Genomic DNA, 23,121 nt, shown 5'->3' on the forward strand with positions numbered 1-23,121 from the left:
TTTGCAGTGTGTTGTGCTGAGGACCGGAGAATGCAGCTTCGTCAGGTTGTACCTGTACAATCGGATGAAGCAGGTGAGGCTACCTACTGGCCACCATCATGTCAACCTTGTACAGGTGCTCTATCGAGACCTGGCCGCTGCTTCACAGTGGGGTATGGTTGCTGCAGGACTATAAGTTTGGCGGAGAGGATCACTGTTGATTCCCTCCCCAAAATGCCCTACCCCCTCCCCACCCCAATCAAAGTGATCTACTGGGATCGTTATCTGAAGAGGGTGCACAAAATTGTTGAGGACCCCTTCCAACCCACACACAGCATCTTTCAGCTGCTCCCATCAGGAAAGAGGTACAGGAGTATCAGAGCCAGTACCACCAAGCTGAGGAACAGCTTCTTCCCATGGGCAGTGAGAATGCTGAACGACTAAAGGACCTGCTCACACTAACCCTCCGAGACTCTCATATTTACAAAACCATATTTATTTATGGTATATTTGAATACTGTACTTGTCCTGCATATGTATGGTTTATCTATATGTGTGTCATGTCTGGTTGTGTGTCTGTTTGCACCAAGGACTAGAGAACATTGTTTCGTCAGGTTGCACTTGTACAATCAGATCACAATAAACTTGACTTTAAACAGGAACTAAACCGAGATCCTGGGACCTAACTACAGTGAAAGTATATTTAATTCCCACAGTGTTTAAACCTAATGTTGAATTCTCTATGCTGTCACAAATTTACTGCTGCACTGAACCTTCTCTCAGTTCCCAGGGTGTAGATTCATTGCTCCTTCAATCTATTGATAAACACTCGATGGGATGAAGAGCCCGTACAGTGAAAATTCATAACTTATTATTTCCTCCATCCCTTCAGCAGTGCATTTTGATCACTAGTTATGACCACATGAAGAGGTTTTCTCTTCACGCCTCTCTAAATCTGTGCCCTCATGATCTCTGCCAATGGAAGGATAACTCTTTGCAGTATTTAATTTGTCCAGAAGTTCATGGTCTCCTTTTAGCACTTCTTGGTTCTAATTCTAGATTCCCCAGTCTATGTACAAAGCCCGTCATCCCATCTACTAGTCCACTAAATCTGTGTATCTTCTCTTCATCTTCCTTAAAGAGCATACCTCAATTTTTGCCACTAAGAAATAACTGCAATGAACAGAAGAGCTCAGAATCAGAAATGGAGGAATGATCTGATGCCAGTGGATGTGAGTGATTTCCTGGGGGTCACTCATAAATTATCAGCCCATCAGATTATAATGTGTCTGATATGAAAATATATGCCGTGACCCTGGAGTCAGGACTCCAACTTACCAAGTAACATCATGGAAGTAAAACAAGAAAAGAGATAAAGTAACACTGGACTGAGTCAAGGATAAATAAAATACAAAAACATTTTCCAACATCTTATACTTGGAGCTAAATATAAAAAGTATAATGATCAGTAAAAAATGGTGTCAAGCTGTGCGGTTGTTTAATTAATCCTGGAATCGGTGCAAGAGTTCACAAGTCTTTTTCTCGATGATTTCATGCAGTTTTTTAATGCGTTTATCACTCACAGTCCGGACGTAGCTCTCAGCCCCCAGCACTGCCATCCCATCATGGACATCGCCCATTATAAGGAGCGGCCCATCTGTCAGGGTGATGTTAGGGCATGGGCAGGTCCAGTCCATGTTTATCATTATCACCTCCAAATGCTTGAAGTCAAAGAACTTGAGTCCCATTTTTTCATCCTTCAGCACCTCGTCGAGTGTAAACCTTGCGACTCCAGAGTCTTGTTCCTCAATGATCTCGGTCACCCTCCCCACAATCGCGTAGTCACTTCTGCAGAAGCTGGGCACAATCTTATGCCGAGGCTTGCAGGTTTTGCACTGCTGGGTTTTGGGGAAGGGGCAGGACTCCTCGCACATCTCCTTGCTCTCAAAATTGTTCTTGTTCCCCTCACAGCCACTGTAGACAAAAGCGTGGCACTGCTTCATCAGGGAGTTGTAAGCCCACCTGGCCTCCCACATCTTGCAAGGGCCCTGCACAGCAGGAAAGGTGCAGATATTGACCGTCTCGTTGACGCAAGCCAACCTGCACTCTTCATATGTTTCAAACTGGTTCTTGCTGCCATTGCAGCCTCCAGACACGAAGGTCAAACAAGTGCCCTTCCTGTGGTCATAGAACCATCGGACGTGTTGACGGCCACAATCCCTCTTGTCTGGATCTTTAAAGCACTCTCCAGATGGTAAAGGCTGACCTTTGCTGGCTGAGCCCTCTCCCGAATGTCCTCGCTTGATAACAGACAGCGGAAAGTCTGCCCTCAGGAGACCCGCAGCATTTCTTGCTGTGCATGTGTATATCCCTGCGTCATCCTGCTGGGCACTGTAAATAACCAGCTGGCCGATATTGGTGACCACCACATTGGCGTACATCTGGTCAGGCCTCATAATGATATTTTCCCGGTGGTCACTCTGCTTCTCCCAGGTGATGTCTGGCCTGGGACGCCCGCTGACGTCACAGTGAAAGCTCACAGTGCCTCCGATGTAGACGGACTGGTGGAAGGGATTGGTGTAGAGAGCGGGAGGGATGGAATCCTCCAGCGAGCTTGTGGATGTTGGGTTGGCTGTGGTTTCTAAAGGCTGGGGGCTGGTGTTGGGCCAGGTGATGTGATACCTGCAGGTCACCACGGACAGGCTGATGCCCCTGATGCATGCCTCGGCATCCATGTAGCACTTGTTGTAGTAGGTCAAGCCATCTGAGGCACAGGTGAAATTTGGCTCCTTCTCGCACCTGTCCTTGCACTTGCAAACTGGTTGCCCATCCCAGATATCGCACTCTGAGCCTTGCTGGGTGCACACAATCCTCTCGCAAGTCACCTCCTTGGGAAGGTCTGAGGATGCCAAGCTGCCATCAGCAAATCTTGCTGCCACACAGCTCTTCAGGCCACACACGTTCATGCAGCATCTCTCGAAGCTCTGACAGTCCTGCAACAGTAATGCACACCATTGAAAGCAGCCCCTTGACATAATAATAACATAGAATGTAAGAAATAAGAGCAGGAGTGGGCCATCCGCCCCATCAAGCCTGCTTTACCATTCAATAAGATCATGGCTTATCTGATAATAAGTGCATCTCCAGGTACCTGGCTTCCCCCCCCCCCCCGCCCCCCCCCCCACCCCATATACCTCAATTCCCATACTATGAATAAATCTATCCAATCTTGTCTTAAATATGTTTATTGACATAGCCTCCACTGTTTCATGGGCATAGAATTCCATAATTTATGACACGCTGGGAAAAGCAGTTCCTCCTCATCTTCGTCCTAAATCTACTACCCTGAATCTTGTGTCTATTTCTCTATCTTATCTATTCCTTTCATAATTTTATACATTTCAACAAGATCCCCTCTCAATCTTCAGCGAGTTCATCCCTGACAATTCAATCTCTCATCACAGGCTGACCCCCTCATCTTTGGAATCAGCCTGGTGAACCTCAAAGGCCAGTATATCCTTCTTCAAGTAAGGAGACCAGAACTGCTCATAGTACCCCAAATGCAGCATAACCTCACTGCTTCTAAACTCAATCCCTCCAGCAATGAACAGGCCAACATTCTATTTGCCTTCCTGACAGCCCACTGTACCTGCAAACCAACCTTTTGCGATTCATTCACCAGCACCCAAGTCCTTCTGCACAACAGCGTGCTGCAATCGCTTGTCGTTTAAGTAAGAATCTGATCTTCCATTTTTCCTTCCAAAGTGAGTAACCTCATATTTACCAACATTGTACACCATTTGCCAGACCCTTATTTAACCTATCTATATCTCTCTGCAGACTCTCAATCGTCTCTGCTTTTCCACTCAACTTAGTGGCATCGGCAAACTTAGATACACCTCACACAGTCCCCTCTTCCAGATCATTAATGTATATTCTGAACCGTTGTGGGCCCAGTACTGACCCCTGCGGCACTCTGCTCATCACTGATTGCCATCTAGAAAAACACCACTGTATCCCAACTCTCTGCTTTCTATTGGTTAACCAACTTCTCATTGCTGCAGTCAAAAGTTCCAATGTGTATCGAAAGGGCATCAATCATCCCTGTGCCCAAGATGAGCAGAGTCAGCCAGCTCGATGACTATAGCCCAGCAGCACTAACATCTACTGTGAAGAGATGCCTTGAGAGGTTGATCATGGCCAGAATTAACTCATACCTTAAGCAAAGTCCTGGATGCTACGCAGTTTGCCGATCATCACATTCACTTCACAGCAGACATAATATTGCTTGCTCTCCACTCAGCTCTGCATCACCTCAAAAACAGCAACTCATACATACGGCTGCTCTTCATTGACTACAGCTCAGCCTTCACACCATTATTCCCTCAGTGCTGCTCAAGAAGCAAACACTGAGCCTCAGCACCCCGCCCCACCACCTCCCCCCACCCCCACCCCATTTGCAACTGGATCCGTGACTTTCTCATTGGAAGACCACAGTCAGTAAAAATTGGAAACAATATCTCCTCCTCACAGGCCACACAATCATGGGTATATAGTAAGTAGAGCAGTGGGATTATGCATGCATCCTTGAGGGGCTCCTGCGTGGCCAGGCACAATTCCAATGCTAACTACAAGTTTGCCGATGACACCATGGTTGTCTGCAGAATCACAATTATCAATGAGCAAGCGTCCAGGAAGGAGACAGATCAGCTCGTTGAGTGGTGTCACGTCAACAACCTTGCATTCGACATTAGTTAAACCAAGGAGATGATTGTGGACTTCAAGAGGAAGTTAGGGGAACATGACCCAGTTCCCATCAAGGGCTCAGTAGTGGAGAGGATCAAGAACTTCCTGGGTGTCAACATCTCCAAGGATCTGTTCTGGAGCCTCCTCGTTGATGCCATCATAAAGAAGGCTCGCCAGCAGCTATACTTTGTGAGACGTTTGAGCAGATTTGGTATGCCAACAAAAACTCTCAAAAACTTCTACAGGTGTACCTCTGGTATGGGGGTACCAATGGACAAGGAAAAGCTCCAGGTGGTTAACTCAGCATGTGACATCACAAGCACCAACTTCACTCCATCGAGGACATCTACAAGAGACGGTATCTTAAGAAAGCGGCTTCTATCCTCAAGGACCTCCAGCACCCAGGCCATGCCCTCTTCACTCTGCTACTATTGGGAAAAATGTACAGGAGCCTAAAAGTGAGCACTCAACAGCACAAGGACGGCTTTTTCCCCACTGTCATCAGATTCCTGAATAATCAATGAACTTAAGACACTGCCTTACTTTACATGCACCATTGTTTTTTTTGTAAGGTGGTTTATATGAATGTTTGCATTGCTGCTTCAAAACAACTAATTTTATGACAATAAATTCTGATTCTCTATCCATGCTAAATCATCAAGCTTAGTAAGACAACAACAATTTCTCATGCAACTTCTAAGAGCCGAGTTTGTTGGACATATAGACATTCAATACAGCTTGGTATCAGGCCATTTCGACCCAGAAGTCCATGCCGCCCAATTTACACCCCATTAACCTATACCTCCAGTACGTTTCAAAAGGTGGGAGGAAACCAGAGCCCCCAGGGAAAACCCACGCAGATTTGGGGAGAATGTACAAACTCCTTACAGACAGCAAGGGACCCAAACCCCAGTCACGGTCCCAATTGCTGGCGCCATAAAGACATTGCACTAACCGTTAACACCAACTGTGCTGTCCTTGTTGGTACTCCAGTGCAGAGACCAATACAGTGCCACATTTTTGCAGGTGCTCTGTTTTAACTGGATGCAACCTTAAACCAAGGCTCAATGTGTCCTCACAGACAAATACATGGCATCCCTGACACTCTTTTCTAAGAGAGAATGAGATACATTCCCTGTGTCCTGGCCAATATGTGGTCCAGAGCATTTAAATAATCCCAACACAAAATACTGCACTTGCTGGATATCCAAAAATGTTGGAAATACTCAGCGAGTTTCAACCCTTCTAGCCCAAATCCTGGAACTCTCTCCTGAACAACACTGTGGGAGGATCTTCACTGGGAGGACTGGAACAGTTGAAGGGAATGTCATCTTCTCCAGGGCAATTATGGAAGGACAATAAATGCTTGCCTTGCCCTTGAAACTCGAATCTCAAAAAAATGAATACAAATCCTGAATGAGTGGAATCCCATTTAACTTTCTCACAGAAACAAAAATCAGTGCCTCCAACAGGCCAAACCTCCTTCAGTATTATACTGGTGTGTCAGCCAAGATTTCCGTATTCTGCTCTCTGGAGAAGGATTTAATCTGCAACATTCTGGACGAGTGCTACTCACATCGCAGGGAATAAAATAATTAAAGACACCCCATCCTTTGCTGCATGCTTGCTGGTTGATAAGAATACCTTGGCGCTTCATGTAAGTAAAGAAAATCTGACATTTTAAAAATAAAAGGGAGTCGCTGGGGATTCCATATGTTATCTTACCTATTACATAAAGTGATACTTCGGGTTTTTAGACGCAGGCGCTGCTCTATGTAACCCGCACAGGAACTTAAAGGCGTGCAGTGTAAACGACCACAAGGTGAGCAACTTGGTTAAAATTTACACAAGATTTTTCCAACATTGTGGTCTGAAAACCACTACTGACACCCCTATTTCTTCTTCAACATTACATCACTTTTAACAGCGCCAGTAGGTAAAACATCCCTCAATTTTACATCAATAGGGGACAGAACCATTCAGCTTTTCCCCGCTGAATTCGTCGGGGCACATCTCGATTCTCCCCTCACTACGTTGTCCAGCTTTCCTGCGCTAGTCGCCTTGCACCACATTCTCAGTACTCTGTTTAAGACAAAGTTCCCTCTGCATTCAGGCGACTGTCTATACCGACACCGACTATTGTAATATCCAGACAGCGAACAAAGAGGAAACAGGAGCCTAGCAGGTTGAGAGCAAAAAATTCACAATAAAAATCAAATTCGTTCAGTTAAGTTCATGGTCTGCCTCCAGGGGTGCGGGGATGCAGGAGCGCCGTCCCGGCACCTCAGGGGACCTCCTTGTCACCTAAAATAAATGAGCACTGCACCCCTGTCTCCCACTCCCCAAATGATGCAGGTTCCACGGATGGTCGCAATTTGGTGCTTGGCTTTGCAGTGAGACAGTTGTCCATCTCCACCGCACAGTTCCTCGCCTCTCGAAAGAGACCAATGCACGTTGTTTCAGGACCCGTTGATTCTACCTCGTCGGCGTTGCATTCCCTCTCGCAAGTGCTCTGTGCGTCCACCCAGAGGTTAGGGTTAAGCTGGTTTGGACAGGCTCCTGGGTAAGAGAGCTTTCCTCCGGGGAGGCTGGCCCCTCCAGCCAGCTTCAACAAGCACAAGACAATCACCAATGTCCTGGGCTCAATTCGGGCTGCTCTGGGCTTCCTCTCAAACATCAAACCCAGTCCATTCCTGCGGCGCTTTGAGGAATAAACGTGTCCGTGCAAAAACAACAGCATCTTGAGAGAGAGAAAAAAAAATTCCCCCACCCCTGAAAAACTCAATAAAAACAGGTACATAAAAAGTTTCCTGAGAGAATTGAAAAGTTCACCCAGAGGCAGTGGGGGGAAAAAGCCATTGATTGGGCAATGGGACATAAAGGGCCGTCTGTAACCCGAGTAGCATCTACTCACATGATGGAAGTGGGAGGTAACTAGATCTCAACATCAAAACACTTTCCTGACCCAGACCCCCCAGCCCCGTCTGTCCAACCGCGGCCACACTAACGTGATCCCAGCGTTTGATCGGAATCGCCCGTGCGGTTACTCAGCAAACATCACTTCACTCTGGAGAGAAAAGGTGTGGCCACGTAAAAATGTTGAAGGTGCGACGAAATTATAATCAGAAAATATTTCAGTCGCAACACTGTTTGGCGATGGGGAAAGATTTTCTCCCAATGTACTTGAGTGATGGAAAGAAATTACCGCCCCCCCCCCCCCCCCCCCCAGAAACAGTTGCAACTTTGCTTTTGTTTGAGTAAATGAACTAGGGCTGCTTGTTCCAAAATCCTATCAATGAAATTGAGGAAGGCACGTTGACACCCCTGCTCCAAATATTATTATTCCACTGCATTTTGTGACTGTCATCTACAATTTTTCCATCTACCAAGGTGATATTGGTAGGATCACTTTAAAAAAAAAACTGTTAGTAATTTTGGGTAATTCCTGCTTTTCCTGGTATAATGATCTGAGCCCCGGTTTAATGGCTTACCTATTGAACAAAACTTCTGGGGATTGAGCAAATAATGAGGAAGTCAGTGGGTCAGGCATCATCCGTGGGCAGAAAGGGTCAGTCAACAGTTCAAGTTGGGAACTTTCATTGAGAGTCCCGTCCTGAAATGCTGACTGACCCTTTCCACCCATGGATGTTGCCTGACCCATCAAGTTCCTCAGCTTCTCGTTCATTTCAGCGTCTGCAGTTTTTGTGATACTCTGACCTTCAGTTCTGCACTGGAATATCAACTTTCAGACTCCAGGGAAGAACTTGGAACGTCACTGCACAGTACAGGCCCTTCGGCCCATAATGTTGTGTAAACCTACTCCACAATAATCTAATATTTCCCTTCATCATCCCATATCCCTCCAATTTTCTTACATACATTTGCCTATCTAAGGATGCCCCTATTATACCAGCATCCACCACCCATCCCAGCAATGCACACCACTCTCTGACTAAAAAACTTACAAATTTCAACATTTATTGTTCAAAGCTCAAATTTATTGTCATGTCATCACACAACCCTGAGCTTCCCCCCACCCCCGACCTGCAAGCCAGGCAGAATTATCACTTATTTGTAGGGCAAAAAAAAACAACATAAAAAATGAAGAAATGTAAACAGACTTACATGGCAATACAGAGAGAAGAAAAATCAATAAAGTGCAAATGTAAGTCCTTAAATGAGTTCCAGATTGAGTGTATCATTGAGGAGTCTGATGGTGGAGGGGTAGCAGCTGTTCCTGAGCTGGTGGTGCGAGTCTTGTGGCACCTGCACCTCTTTCTTGATGGCAGCAATGAGAACACAGCATGTGCTAGGAGGTGTGAATCCATGAGGATTGTTGGTGTTCTCCAACAGCAGTGCTCCCATGTAGATTTTCTCAATAGTGGGGAGAGGTGTATCTCCAGCATCTCCCCTAAACTTGAAATACTATCATGCATGGCAACACTTAAAAAGCACTGATCTTTGGAATTTTATTGGAAAACCGATCACATTGTAATTAATGTGTGTCCTCAGCTTTTCCTTCTGAAGTCTTATGTGCACATGACCTGCCAGGCCACAGATCTCCAAGATGCAATAGTTTGTGGCACTCAAGCATAGCCAGGACTCCACAATGAATGTTTTAGCAAGATTTAAGCAGAATCTCCCTCACCATCAGAGAATTCAGCAGTGGAAAAGACTTTGAGGTCGATAATCCTGCAGTCATGCCTTGTGCTTAGTGCTAAATGGAATTCCACTTCCAAAAATAACGGGATGGCCTGCTGTGCACCCCACATCTCATGCAACTTAACAAGGCCAAAAGAAATGTGATGATGCCAGCTTACTTTCAGCACCATCCCTTTGCTTTAAATCACTAACATACTTAATGCAGCCCTTAGACCATCCGGGTCAATGCACAATAGAATTTCTCACCAGCTGATTACTCAGCATCTCATTCCCACAGAGAGTGAAACCCCTCAAGGTTAAGCTTTCAGGCAGCAGAAGATAAAGTTGTTTCTTCGCTCTCAAGTGGAACAATGGACCATATTTTTCCTGATAGTAAGGCTGAACTGTTTGTTCTGAGAGTTACAGCTAGTTTGGTGTCACACTACATTTTGGATATAGTTTTTGTGGGACAATTTCGTCAGCTTGCTTTGTCTAGAAAATCTTGAAAATTGCTCTGTTGACTGGGAGGACTTTTCTTGATGTTAACTCACTGAATTGGCTGGGCAGCAAATAAACTGTCATCACCCATCCTATTAGTAGGTAGCATTGCAGCAGGGTGCGAAGTTCCAGGTATTGTATTCCAGGTTGGTTAGTGCCATTCAGTATCCATTGACATGTAGCTGACATTAACTGAAACTTAAAAATCAATTCCAGCTTCCTGTTTTCTGTTGTTGAATATCAGCTAACTATTAACATGCAGTGACACATAGAGATTTCCCATAACTTACACAGACCAATCCATTAGATCATCTACACACAGCCTCCATCCCATCCCATCCCACCTTCTTAGATGTCATAGAGCACACATGTCAAACTCTGGCCCGCGGGCCAAGATATAATTATATTTGGCCCGCAAGATCATATCAAAAATGTATTAGAGGTGGCCCGCTGGCCGCCGCACCAGTATAGCGCATGCACAGTAACCGTTGTGTCCCAGGGTGAGAGAGAGAGAGTGAAAAATCCTGGTCCTTGAAAAGTAGTGGTGGGTGGTTTTATAAACACGCTGTCGTGTCCCCCCGCCCACCCCCCCCACCACAGCGCGGCCTGGCTGGTGTCAGGGGAAACCAAGGACGCTTCCCAGCGCCCGGAACCCCAGTGGCACAGCGTTTCTTGGAGCTGCAGATGGAGTCGGGACGCCGGAGGGAAGATTGGGGCTCCCCGCCGGGTGATGGGGGCGCCGGCCGCCCTGCGCCTTCCCACCGGACCAGCGGCCGGTGCCCGGTGTACACGTGGAGAACGAGGCTGGTCGGGCAGGTAGGGTGGAACCCCCCGCCAATCTCGGGAGTGGCGTGGGCTGGATTGGGATTAGCCGCGCTCACCTGCTCCTCCACCGCTGACCGGGATCCCAGCGCAGAAACTCAGGGGGGGGGGGCCTGACCTCGCCAGGACCGTTGCCCACTCCCCCTCCCTGCCGCAGGCCGACCCGCGACTCACGGTGACGGGGCCGCTGATCCGCCGAGATGCCGCCCTGCAGCGAGAGCCGATGCCCCTGCTCTGTCGTTGTCCAACCCGATCGCCCGCAAACCCTGCCCTCCTGCACACAGGCCTGAGTAAGTATTATGAACTTTAATCTCAGGATAAAACGATCTTCCAATAGTTTCATGTCACAGTGATAAATATATTCCAGGTTAAAAATGGTCCTGCACCTGGATACAAGCTCATTAGGCATAAAACTTGAAAAGTGTGTAAATCAAAGGATATCTGTACCAATGGAAAAAGGGCATGGCAAATAACCCTGCTAGAGTTGATGCCCACAATCAGTCACCCATTGGATTGTTTCAGGAATCATGTTATTCTCCCACATTCTCAATAGCCCTCAGATTTTGCTATTCGACAGCACACTAGCAACATTTGACAAATCCTCTATAGAGAAATATTATTTATTGAATATTTTATTTCTCATTTGTTAATGCTTCTGGAAAGAGTTTATCCAAAACTATTATTAAACATTTATTTTAATAAGAAAAAGTTTAACATTACATATGTTGAAAGAAGAGAAAACATGCAGAAGTTGTTGAAAATTTTCAATAAATATTTAGTTCGGCCCTCGACTTAGTCCAAGTTTTTAATTTTGGCCCTCCGTGAATTTGAGTTTGACACCCCTGTCATAGAGTCTACAGTGTGGAAACAGGTCGTTCAGCCCAGCTTTCCCTCATGGACTGAACCGTCCCACCCACACTTGTCCCAACTGCCTGCATTTGGCTCATATCCCTCCAAACCCATCTTTTCCACATATCCGTCTGAATACTTCTTAAATGTTGCAATGGTACCTGCCTCAACTTGATCCAGACACCTACCAGGCTCTGTGCAAATAAAAGGTTTCAGGGAATTCTTTCTGGTCTTGTTGCCATAACACTAGTTAACACTAGTTCAACACTAATGATCAATGGAATGATCCCTGAACCTTAAAAAAATGCTGGAAAAGAAGAAACTCATTCAAAAAGGCTTCACTCATTTTGAAGATAACGGTGACTGTAAACATGAACCAAATTGGAGCTTGGCGATGTTGCTATGTGAATTGGGAAATCAAACCCTCTCACACCTGTGAATGTTAACTTGAATGAAACAATTGGCGATGCTTACATCTCCGATATTCTACAAAAACCGGCTCTTTGGGCCACTGAATAGCACTAACCAACAATCCACTTACACTAACGCTACACTAATCTCATTTTATTCTCTCCACATTCCAGATTCCAGCACTCACCAGAGTTGATTAACAGTGGGCAATTACCCATCAATCTGCATGAATTTAGGATGTGGAAAGAAACAGGATCATCTTAAGAAAATGTCACAAAGAGAAAACTCCACACAGTCAGTCACAGACGTCGTGATTAAACATGGGTGTCTGGAACTGTGAGGTAGCAACCCTGGCAGATATGCCAGGGACACATGCTCTCTGGAAAGGGTACAATGTGGCTTTACAGACTTGCAACCTTGAAGAAGGGCTCAGGCCCAAATAGTCGATTATATATCTTTACCTCCTATGGATGCTGTGAGACCTGCTGAGTTCCCTCAGCATCTCCGTGTTTTATTACAAACTTTAAACTCAATTTATAAATGTTGCTCTAGACATGCACAATCAGAAGTTTTTATGAGCCTACTTCAAGACCCAATACAATACAGAGTTAATAAAATATGGCTCTGTAAGAAGTCTTTTCCAGTGGCTCACATTTATTGTAACAATACATTGAAAGTATTCAAAGATCAACAGGGTGAGTTGGGAAGAGGGATGCAGAAGGCAAGGAGTGAAAATCTCACCATGACCCAACCATCGCCATTCTTTTGCATCAGCACTTTCCTCAGAGATGTTTGGGGAACACTGCCCTGTACAAACCAAGTTGCCGCATAACAGCAATTGCCTTCCAAAAACAATTCATTGTGGACAAGATAATTTGCAGCATTTCCAATGAATCTGATAAGGCATGGTGTAAATTCAAATGAATCGTGTTTAGAATCAAAGAATAGTTGCTTTATTGTGGTATGGGAGGAGGCTATTCAGCCCATTAATTCTTTATAAGCTTAGAATAGAATGATCTATTCTCCTGTTCTCTTAATAAAAATACAGAAATGCTGAAGGAATTCAGTAGGTCTCACAGCACCCAGGAGGGAAAGGTGTACTAACGATGTTTTAGGCCTGAGCCCTTCTTCAAAGTACAACCATAAAAAGCACAGAAATCAGGCCATTTGGCCCCTTTAGGCTGTGCTGAAATATCATTCCGCTAGTCCCACTGACCTGCACCTACTCCTTAACCCTATAGACCTCTCCCATCCATGTATTTATCCTTAAAACTTAAGAGTGAGCCATGTCAGATGGCAGCTCGTTCCATACCCCAACCACTCTCTGAGTGAAGAAGTTCCCCCTAATGTTTCCCCTAAACCTTTCCCTTTTCACCCTAAAGCCATGTCCTCTCGTATTTATCTCTCCTAATTGAAGTGGAAACAGCCAAGTCCCATTTATTCTGTCTATACCCTTCATAATTTTGTAAACCTCTATCAAATCTCACCTCATTCTTCTACGCTCCAAGGAATAAAGTTCTAACCTGTTCAGTCTTTCCCTGTAACTCAACTCCTGAAGACCTGGTAACATCTAGTAAATCTTCTCTGCACTCTTTCAATCTTATTGATATCCTTCCTATAAGTTAGGCGCCCAGAACTGCATACAATACTCCAAATTTGGCCTCACCAATGTCTTATACAATCTCACCATGAGATCTGAACTTCAGTACTCAATACTTTGATTTATGAAGCCCAAGATGCCAAAACCTTTCTTTACAAGCCTGTCTACCTGCAACACCACTTTCAGGGAATTATGTACATGTATTCCCAGATCCTTTTGTTCCTCCACACTCCTCCGTGCCCTACCATAACAAAATAAGAAAGTATAAGAAAAAGCAGGCAGGTACCTGAATCAAATAAATGTCAGGGATAGGGGTTGGGGAGTACAGACCAACAGACCATCTACTGCATCCAGTGCTCCCATTGTAGTCTCCTCTACATCGGAGAGACTGGACACAGACTGGTAGATTACTTCATTGAGCTCTGTCCACCACAATAACAGGTATCTCCCAGTGGCTACCCATTTTAATTTCCTGCCCCATTCCCTTGCTGACATGTCTGTCCATGATCTCATGCACTGCCTGACTGAGACCTCCAACTAAATGAAGAAATAACACCATATTCTATTTTGGCACCCTCCAACCAAATGGCATCAACATTAACTCTCTAAATTCCACCGCCCCCACCCCACATCTCTTTTCCTCTAGTTCTTTCTTTCTCTTTCATCCCTTTTCCCTCTGTCTTCTTTACCCCAGCTCTGCATTCACAGACCAAACCATCCCCTCCTCCCCTATCTTCTCCTTATCCAATTAACACCTTTTGTCTGTTGGTCTGGACTTCCACCCATCCCCCAACACTTTGCCATTTCTTTTAAATTGGGTGCCTGCCTGGTTTTTCCTCATACATTGAGGAAGGGCTCAGGCTTGAAACATCACTAATATATCTTTACTTCCAATGGACACTGAGAGACCTTCTGAGTTCCTCCAGGATTACATGTTTTTACTACAATCACGATGTCCGCAGACTTTATGTGTTTCTCCTCTGTTCTTTTCCCATAGCCCTATCCAACTGCACGAAAACCAACAAGGTCGGGTCAGATACAGCAATGAGCTCTCTGAACCCTTCTCCATTAACAATGGCGTGAAGCAAGGCTGTGTTCTCGCACCAACCCTCTTTTCAATCTTCTTCAGCATGATGCTGAACCAAGCCATGAAAGACCCCAACAATGAAGACGCTGTTTACATCCGGTACCGCACGGATGGCAGTCTCTTCAATCTGAGGCGCCTGCAAGCTCACACCAAGACACAAGAGAAACTTGTCCGTGAACTACTCTTTGCAGACGATGCCGCTTTAGTTGCCCATTCAGAGCCAGATCTTCAGCGCTTGACGTCCTGCTTTGCGGAAACTGCCAAAATGTTTGGCCTGGAAGTCAGCCTGAAGAAAACTGAGGTCCTCCATCAGCCAGCTCCCCACCATGACTACCAGCCCCCCCACATCTCCATCGGGCACACAAAACTCAAAACGGTCAACCAGTTTACCTATCTCGGCTGCACCATTTCATCAGATGCAAGGATCGACAATGAGATAGACAACAGACTCGCCAAGGCAAATAGCGCCTTTGGAAGACTACACAAAAGAGTCTGGAAAAACAACCAACTGAAAAACCTCACAAAGATAAGCGTATACAGAGCCGTTGTCATACCCACACTCCTGTTCGGCTCCGAATCATGGGTCCTCTACCGGCACCACCTACGGCTCCTAGAACGCTTCCACCAGCATTGTCTCCGCTCCATCCTCAACATCCATTGGAGCGCTTACACCCCTAACGTCGAAGTACTCGAGATGGCAGAGGTCGACAGCATCGAGTCCACGCTGCTGAAGATCCAGCTGCGCTGGATGGGTCACATCTCCAGAATGGAGGACCATCGCCTTCCCAAGATCATGTTATATGGCGAGCTCTCCACTGGCCACCGTGACAGAGGTGCACCAAAGAAAAGGTACAAGGACTGCCTAAAGAAATCTCTTGGTGCCTGCCACATTGACCACCGCCAGTGGGCTGATAACGCCTCAAACCGTGCATCTTGGCGCCTCACAGTTTGGCGGGCAGCAACCTCCTTTGAAGAAGACCGCAGAGCCCACCTCACTGACAAAAGGCAAAGGAGGAAAAACCCAACACCCAACCCCAACCAACAAATTTTCCCTTGCAACCGCTGCAATCGTGTCTGCCTGTCCCGCATCGGACTTGTCAGCCACAAACGAGCCTGCAGCTGACGTGGACTTTTTACCCCCTCCATAAATCTTCGTCCGCGAAGCCAAGCCAAAGAAAGAAGAATTATAGAAAGTTCTTCTATCAGCAAATAATTAAAAGCATAGTTGGTCGTATTGATCAGGTGTAGAAATCAGGTCAATGTATTTCACATCTGATCGACTTGGAGATGTATTACCAACAGGGCCATTGATAGTGAGATGATGGGAGAGTAAAGTGCTGAATCGTATTAATTTTTTTTTATCTCTGGTGTGTTAGATTCCATGTATCTGCCTGGTGATGGCTCTAGAAAGCTATCAAGTGTGAAGGATTTTAAATAGATTATTCCATCTGAAAGATGTTGAATGTGTAGTTGAAAACTTCTATTGACAAATATGGAAAGATGTCTGCATTTACTGGATCAAGCTCTTTAACCCTTTTTCTTGTCCTCTTTTTACACTGAGCAACCTTTTTTATAGTTTGCTTTATGTATTTTCTTCCTTGCAAAAAATGCTGCATTGCACGTAAAAGAGAAAAAAACAATATATATTCATAACAAAAAAGAAATCCCTACAATGTAATTTTTCAAACCAATTTTTGCTGGCATTTCAAAATATTCATCAGGTCCTGGCTCATCTGATTGTCTGGTCCCTGAAGATCTACACTTAACTGAGTCAATGTGGAAAATGGATCTAACTCACCCCACACCACTGAGTCACACCATGAGGTCTAAATGACAACAGAGCTGTAGGTGGTATGGTGCAGAGGTCTGGGGCACTGATGCCAAAAAGGTTCAAGTTCATGCACCATAAATGGCAGGGCACTGAGGAGTGTGGTTGAAACAGGGGGATCTGAGAATACAGATACATAATTACCTGAAAATGGCATCACAGGTAGATAGGGTCATAAAGAGAGCTTTTGGTATATTGGCTTTCATAAATCAAACTATTGAGTATAGGAGTTGGGATGTCATGGTGAAGTTATATAAGACATTGGTGAGACCGTATTTGGAGAATTGTGTACAGTTTTGGTCAGGAAGGATATCAACAAGATTGATAAAGTGCAGAGATTTAGCAGGATGTTGCTGGAACTTGAGGAACTGAGTTATAGGGAAGAATGAAGCAGATTAGAACATTTGATATGGGAATACAAAATTATGAAGTTAATGTAAGTAGACTTTTTCCACTGAGGGTAGGTGATGTACAAACCAGATTAAAGGTGAAAGGGAAAAAGTTTAAAGTGAATATTAGGGGGAACTTCTTCACACAGAGAGTGGTGGGAGTGTGGAAAGAGATTGCAGCTGAATTGGTAAATGCAGGCTGAATTTTGACAGTTAAGAAGAATTTGAACAGGAACATGGATGGGAGGTGTATGGAGGGATATTGTCCGGGTTCAGGTCAGTGGTAAAAACACACAGAAATGCTGGAACTCAACCAGTCTCATTTTGGGCCCGAGCCCTTCTTCAAGGTATAAGCAAAGAACAGGAAGGTGTCAGAATAAAGACAGAAGATGAGCAGGGGGAGGAGTCCTGACCAACAAAAGGTTTAAATTGGATAAGAGGAGAGGTGATCATTGATTTTGGCTCTGTGAAAGGAGATAGAAGGAAAAGGGAAAGGGGGGGAGGAGAGAGAGAGAGAGAGAGAGAGAGCGAGCTGGGGAAAGTTCCTCCAGCATTTGTGTGTGCTTTTACTATAATCACAGCGTCTGCAGGCTTTTGTGTTTCACGCAGGTCAGTGAAACTAGGCAGAAAAATAGTTTGGCACAGACTAAAAGGGCCAAAAGCCCTGTCTCTGTGCTGTGCTGTTCTATGGTTCAAATGTACACACCATGAGAATCAATGCTCAATAATTGTCTTTGTTTATCACTTTTACTCACTTAATTTGGCACATTGACAGTTAACTAATTTGGGAAAGGTTAACATGTATGAAAAGTCAAAAACACATCCAATTTTTAAAAGTTTATCTCCATTTTGAGGTCTTATCTCCCTTTTATTTATCTTTATAAAGTGCTGATGCGGTTGGCATTATAGTGATTGGGTTACAGCCCCAGTAGCAAGAGTTCTGAACCATTGGCCCGGGGTATGTGTTTCACTCACAAATCTGCAACTAGAAAATTTTACTTCAAATTTACACAAAACTAATCAAAAATAATTACAACTGATCTAAAACCTGATTTAAAAATTAAAAAAAAAAGTCAATTCGTTAAAGTAGCTATGAAATGATGTCGTCATTAAAATTTTGTTTTGTTCGCTGAAGAAAATTATCCATCCTTACTCAGGCTGAACGAGATATGATTTCAGACCACAATAATATCATAACAATAAGTTGCCAGCAATAGTATACTAATAGTAACTTGCCAGCAACATGTACAACCTGTGAACAAAGAATAATAAAAACATAGAGAGTCTCCACAAGTTCATAATGAGGAGGGCCATATGAACACTGAGATACCATGTTAAGAAGAGCATTCCAAAGATCACTGTTTCTTACACTATGAGTGTAAGACCTTTACACACAGAAACCATTTTGAAAGTCCTTTACTCACAGAAACCATTTTGAAAGTCGAAATGTCTATTAAGTTATTGTTCTGCTGGAAGCTTGTTTGCTGAAAAAGACTGTTAATTCAAAACTGCAAACATTCATGAAAGTCTTATGACTGCTCTCTATTGAGAACTCAAAGTAATAGGTGTTCACTGGAGAAACCTGCAAGAAAGCCATTTGCTGGTTGAACTGTGCAGATGGATCAGAGTCTGATCCATTCAAACTTCTGGAAGAGATACTTGTAGCAAAGAGATGTGAAGTAACTTCAAAAGGGCAACCTGCCATGATTCATGCTTTTGGAATAATGAAACAGAATCAGTGGTGAGCTTATATCACATGATTAAAGATATAAAGATTTTATATCGGAGAAGGCCACTCCGATATAAAACCTACAACCCAAGGACCTCGCTGCCACATCCCAGCTTGCTCGGCCACGGCACACGAACCATGGGTGTAAAGGGTGGGGCCAGTACTGCGCGCACTGCACTCCACCAAAAAGCTCCTTTGCGCAGGCCCGAGGACAGGTCCACGTCCTCCCCCTCCATGTCCTCCCCCTCCACGTCCTACCCCTCCACGTCCTACCCCTCCACGTCCTACCCCTCCACGTCCTCCCCCTCAAAAGATGCTCACAAACTCAAGCGAGCATGCTGGAACATCAGAACCATGCTAGACAAGGCTGATAGCCACCGACCTGAACGTTGGTCTGCCCTCATTGCACATGAACTCCTCAGACTTGACATCAACATAGCTGCTCTCAGTGAAGTCCGCCTGGCAGATGTAGGCAGCCTCCAAGAACGCGGCGCGGGCTACACACTCTACTGGTCTGGCAAGCCTTCGGATGAACGACGCCTTTCTGGTGTGGGCTTCATGGTCAAGAGCTTAATTGCCTCCAAACTCGAAAACCTTCCGACAGGCCACTCGGACCGAATCATGTCCATGCGACACCCCCTTCAAAACAAGCGTTGCATCACCCTCATCAGTGTCTATGCTCCAACCCTCCAGGCGGAACCAGCAGAAAAGGACAAGTTCTACACCGACCTGCGCAACCTCATCCAACGCACCCCTACAGCCGACAAGGTTGTCATCCTTGGCGACTTCAACGCTCGCGTCGGCAAAGACTCAGAAACCTGGCCAGGAATCCTGGGCAAGCATGGCGTCGGCAAGTGCAACGACAATGGGCGCCTCCTGTTGGAGCTCTGCGCAGAACAGCGGCTTGTCATTACAAACACCCTTTTTCAGCAGAGGGACAGCCTGAAGACTACCTGGATGCATCCCCAATCCAAACACTGGCACCTCCTGGACTACATCCTGGTGCAAGAAAGTGACAAACGAGATGTGCTCCACACCAGGGTCATGCCCAGCGCGGAATGCCACACTGACCACCGGCTGGTTCGCTGCAAGCTCAACCTTCATTTCAAGCCAAAGCCCAGGAACAGTAAAGCCCCCAGAAAAAGGTTCAATGTTGGAAACCTGCAGTCAGACGAAGCGAGAGGAAACTTCCAGGCAAACCTCAAAGCAAAGCTCGACGATGCAACCCGCCTCACGGACCCGTCCCCTGAAACCCTCTGGGATCAGTTGAAGACTACCATACTGCAATCCACTGAAGAGATACTGGGCTTCTCCTCCAGGAAAATCAAGGACTGATTTGACGAAAACAGCCAGAAAATCCAGGAGCTGCTGGCAAAGAAGCGAGCTGCCCACCAGGCTCACCTTACAAAGCCGTCCTGTCCAGAGAAGAAACAAGCCTTCCGTCGCGCATGCAGCCATCTTCAACGCAAACTCCGGGAGATCCAAAATGAGTGGAGGACTAGCCTCGCCAAACGAACCCAGCTCAGCGCGGACATTGGCGACTTCAGGGGTTTCTACGAGGCTCTAAAGGCTGTGTACGGCCCCTCACCCCAAATCCAAAGCCCGCTGCGCAGCTCAGACGGCAGAGTCCTCCTCAGCGACAAGATCTCCATCCTCAACCGATGGTCAGAACACTTCCAATCTCTTTTCAGTGCCAACCGCTCAGTCCAAGATTCCGCCCTGCTCCAGCTCCCTCAACAGCCCCTAAGGCTAGAGCTGGATGAGGTCCTCACCCAGGATGAGACATATAAGGCAATCGAACAACTGAAAAGTGGCAAAGCAGCAGGTATGGATGGAATCCCCCCAGAGGTCTGGAAGGCTGGAGGCAAAACTCTGCATGCCAAACTGCATGAGTTTTTCAAGCTTTGTTGGGACCAAGGAAAACTACCTCAGGACCTTCGTGATGCCACCATCATCACCCTGTACAAAAACAAAGGTGAGAAATCAGACTGCTCAAACTACAGGGGAATCACGCTGCTCTCCATTGCAGGCAAAATCTTCGCTAGGATTCTACTTAATAGAATAATACCTAGTGTCGCCGAGAATATTCTCCCAGAATCACAGTGCGGCTTTCGCGCAAACAGAGGAACTACTGACATGGTCTTTGCCCTCAGACAGCTCCAAGAAAAGTGCAGAGAACAAAACAAAGGACTCTACATCACCTTTGTTGACCTCACCAAAGCCTTCGACACCGTGAGCAGGAAAGGGCTTTGGCAAATACTAGAGCGCATCGGATGTTCCCCAAAGTTCCTCAACATGATTATCCAACTGCACGAAAATCAACAAGGTAGGGTCAGATACAGCAATGAGCTCTCTGAACCCTTCTCCATTAACAATGGCGTGAAGCAAGGCTGTGTTCTCGCACCAACCCTCTTTTCAATCTTCTTCAGCATGATGCTGAACCAAGCCATGAAAGACCCCAACAATGAAGACGCTGTTTACATCCGGTACCGCACGGATGGCAGTCTCTTCAATCTGAGGCGCCTGCAAGCTCACACCAAGACACAAGAGAAACTTGTCCATGAACTACTCTTTGCAGACGATGCCGCTTTAGTTGCCCATTCAGAGCCAGCTCTTCAGCGCTTGACGTCCTGCTTTGCGGAAACTGCCAAAGTGTTTGGCCTGGAAGTCAGCCTGAAGAAAACTGAGGTCCTCCATCAGCCAGCTTCCCACCATGACTACCAGCCCCCCCACATCTCCATCGGGCACACAAAACTCAAAACGGTCAACCAGTTTACCTATCTCGGCTGCACCATTTCATCAGATGCAAGGATCGACAATGAGATAGACAACAGACTCGCCAAGGCAAATAGTGCCTTTGGAAGACTGCACAAAAGAGTCTGGAAAAACAACCAACTGAAAAACCTCATAAAGATAAGCGTATCCAGAGCCGTTGTCATACCCACACTCCTGTTCGGCTCCGAATCATGGGTCCTCTACCGGCATCACCTAAGGCTCCTAGAACGCTTCCACCAGCGTTGTCTCCGCTCCATCCTCAACATCCATTGGAGCGCTTTCATCCCTAACGTCGAAGTACTCGAGATGGCAGAGGTCGACAGCATCGAGTCCACGCTGTTGAAGATCCAGCTGCACTGGGTGGGTCACATCTCCAGAATGGAGGACCATCGCCTTCCCAAGATCGTGTTATATGTCGAGCTCTCCACTGGCCACCGTGACAGAGGTGCACCAAAGAAAAGGTACAAGGACTGCCTAAAGAAATCTCTTGGTGTCTGCCACATTGACCACCGCCAGTGGGTTGATATCGCCTCAAACCGTGCATCTTGGCGCCTCACAGTTTGGCGGGCAGCAACCTCCTTTGAAGAAGACCGCAGAGCCCACCTCACTGACAAAAGGCAAAGGAGGAAAAACCCAACACCCAACCCCAACCAACCATTTTTCCCCTGCAGCCGCTGCAACCGTGTCTGCCTGTCCCGCATCGGACTTGTCAGCCACAAACGAGCCTGCAGCTGACGTGGACTTTTACCCCCTCCATAAATCTTCGTCCACGAAGCCAAGCCAAAGAAAGATTTTTTGATAGAAGATATTACTGAAAACAGGGGCATATTGAATCCAGAAGCCACCTGGCCATCCTGTAGGTAACACAGGATTGAAGAAGATGTTGGCCATCCTGTAAGTAAGAGAGGATTGAAGATACAGTAGCCAGAAAAGGTACTGTTACATGTTACTCCTGGTCAAAGGAGAACACAGAAGAAGACTTTTGAATGAGGAAGACAACTTCTGATGGTCTCTTTAAGATAAAGAGGGCAGCCTTGTGTCCATGGATGTGGTCACTTTTGATAAGAAAGCAATAGTAATCTTGCATTTGAAACATAACAATTTTTAGATGGTTACCATTGAGGAAGAAAATAGCCATTTCACTGTCTCTTTGGAAAAGAGGAAAGATTCATCATGTGAAACACAGATTCCAAAAAATCTCCAACTGAGAGAAAATTGTTCGTATGAAGAAACAACTGTGAAGACAATTCTACAAAAGACATGTGAGTTTTAAAGAGGTCTGATGACTTGATGTTTCAAAATATTCCACAATTGCTTTTGAGCAACAATTTAAAGAAATCTGATGCCTCACACTGAATCCATGATTGCATTTGAACAGCAGTAGAGACTTCGAGTTTCAACACAAAAGCTTTCTGAGAATGAACTTTAAAATCATCTCTTGAGAATCAAGCTTAAACTGTAATGGTTTGGGTTTTAACGCACATACATTTGCACATAGTGGGGTAAGTTAGAGTTAAGTTTAAAGTGATGTAAGAACTGTTATGTTATTAGCAATTAATAGTAAAAAGTATTGTTTTACCAAGTCCATTGTCTTGATTATTACCATTGCTGCTGGTCTAGTTTGTAACAACACATAGGCTGGCTGTTAATCTAGCCACTTGTTGAGACTTGATAAAAGGTGACACTATTTCCGAATGCATCACTCATTCATATTATTCAACAACCATCTGAGCTGCTGTTTAGTCACTACTGATTAGTGGGGGGGGG

The 23,121-nt window shown here is 45.6% G+C and overlaps 1 protein-coding gene across 2 annotated transcripts in view; it reads right to left on the minus strand.

Annotated features, from left to right (window-relative positions):
- Positions 1-1,455: 1,455 nt before the first annotated feature.
- Positions 1,456-23,121, minus strand: part of LOC138758741 (WAP, Kazal, immunoglobulin, Kunitz and NTR domain-containing protein 2-like) — a 61,844-nt gene continuing 40,178 nt past the window's right edge. Inside the window, exons 1-2 of one of the 2 annotated variants that reach the window (XM_069928083.1) lie at positions 7,205-7,555; positions 1,456-2,972 (exon numbers count right to left, since the gene is read on the minus strand). In XM_069928083.1, the coding sequence (XP_069784184.1) occupies positions 1,482-2,972; positions 7,205-7,525 (1,812 nt within the window). In that variant the 5' untranslated portion in view covers positions 7,526-7,555 and the 3' untranslated portion in view covers positions 1,456-1,481. Of the gene's footprint in view, positions 2,973-7,204; positions 7,556-23,121 lie in introns of those variants that run through there. The other variant, XM_069928084.1, reaches the window with a different exon arrangement.

Source organism: Narcine bancroftii, chromosome 3 (assembly GCF_036971445.1).
Source record: "Narcine bancroftii isolate sNarBan1 chromosome 3, sNarBan1.hap1, whole genome shotgun sequence".
Lineage (NCBI taxonomy): Eukaryota > Metazoa > Chordata > Chondrichthyes > Torpediniformes > Narcinidae > Narcine > Narcine bancroftii.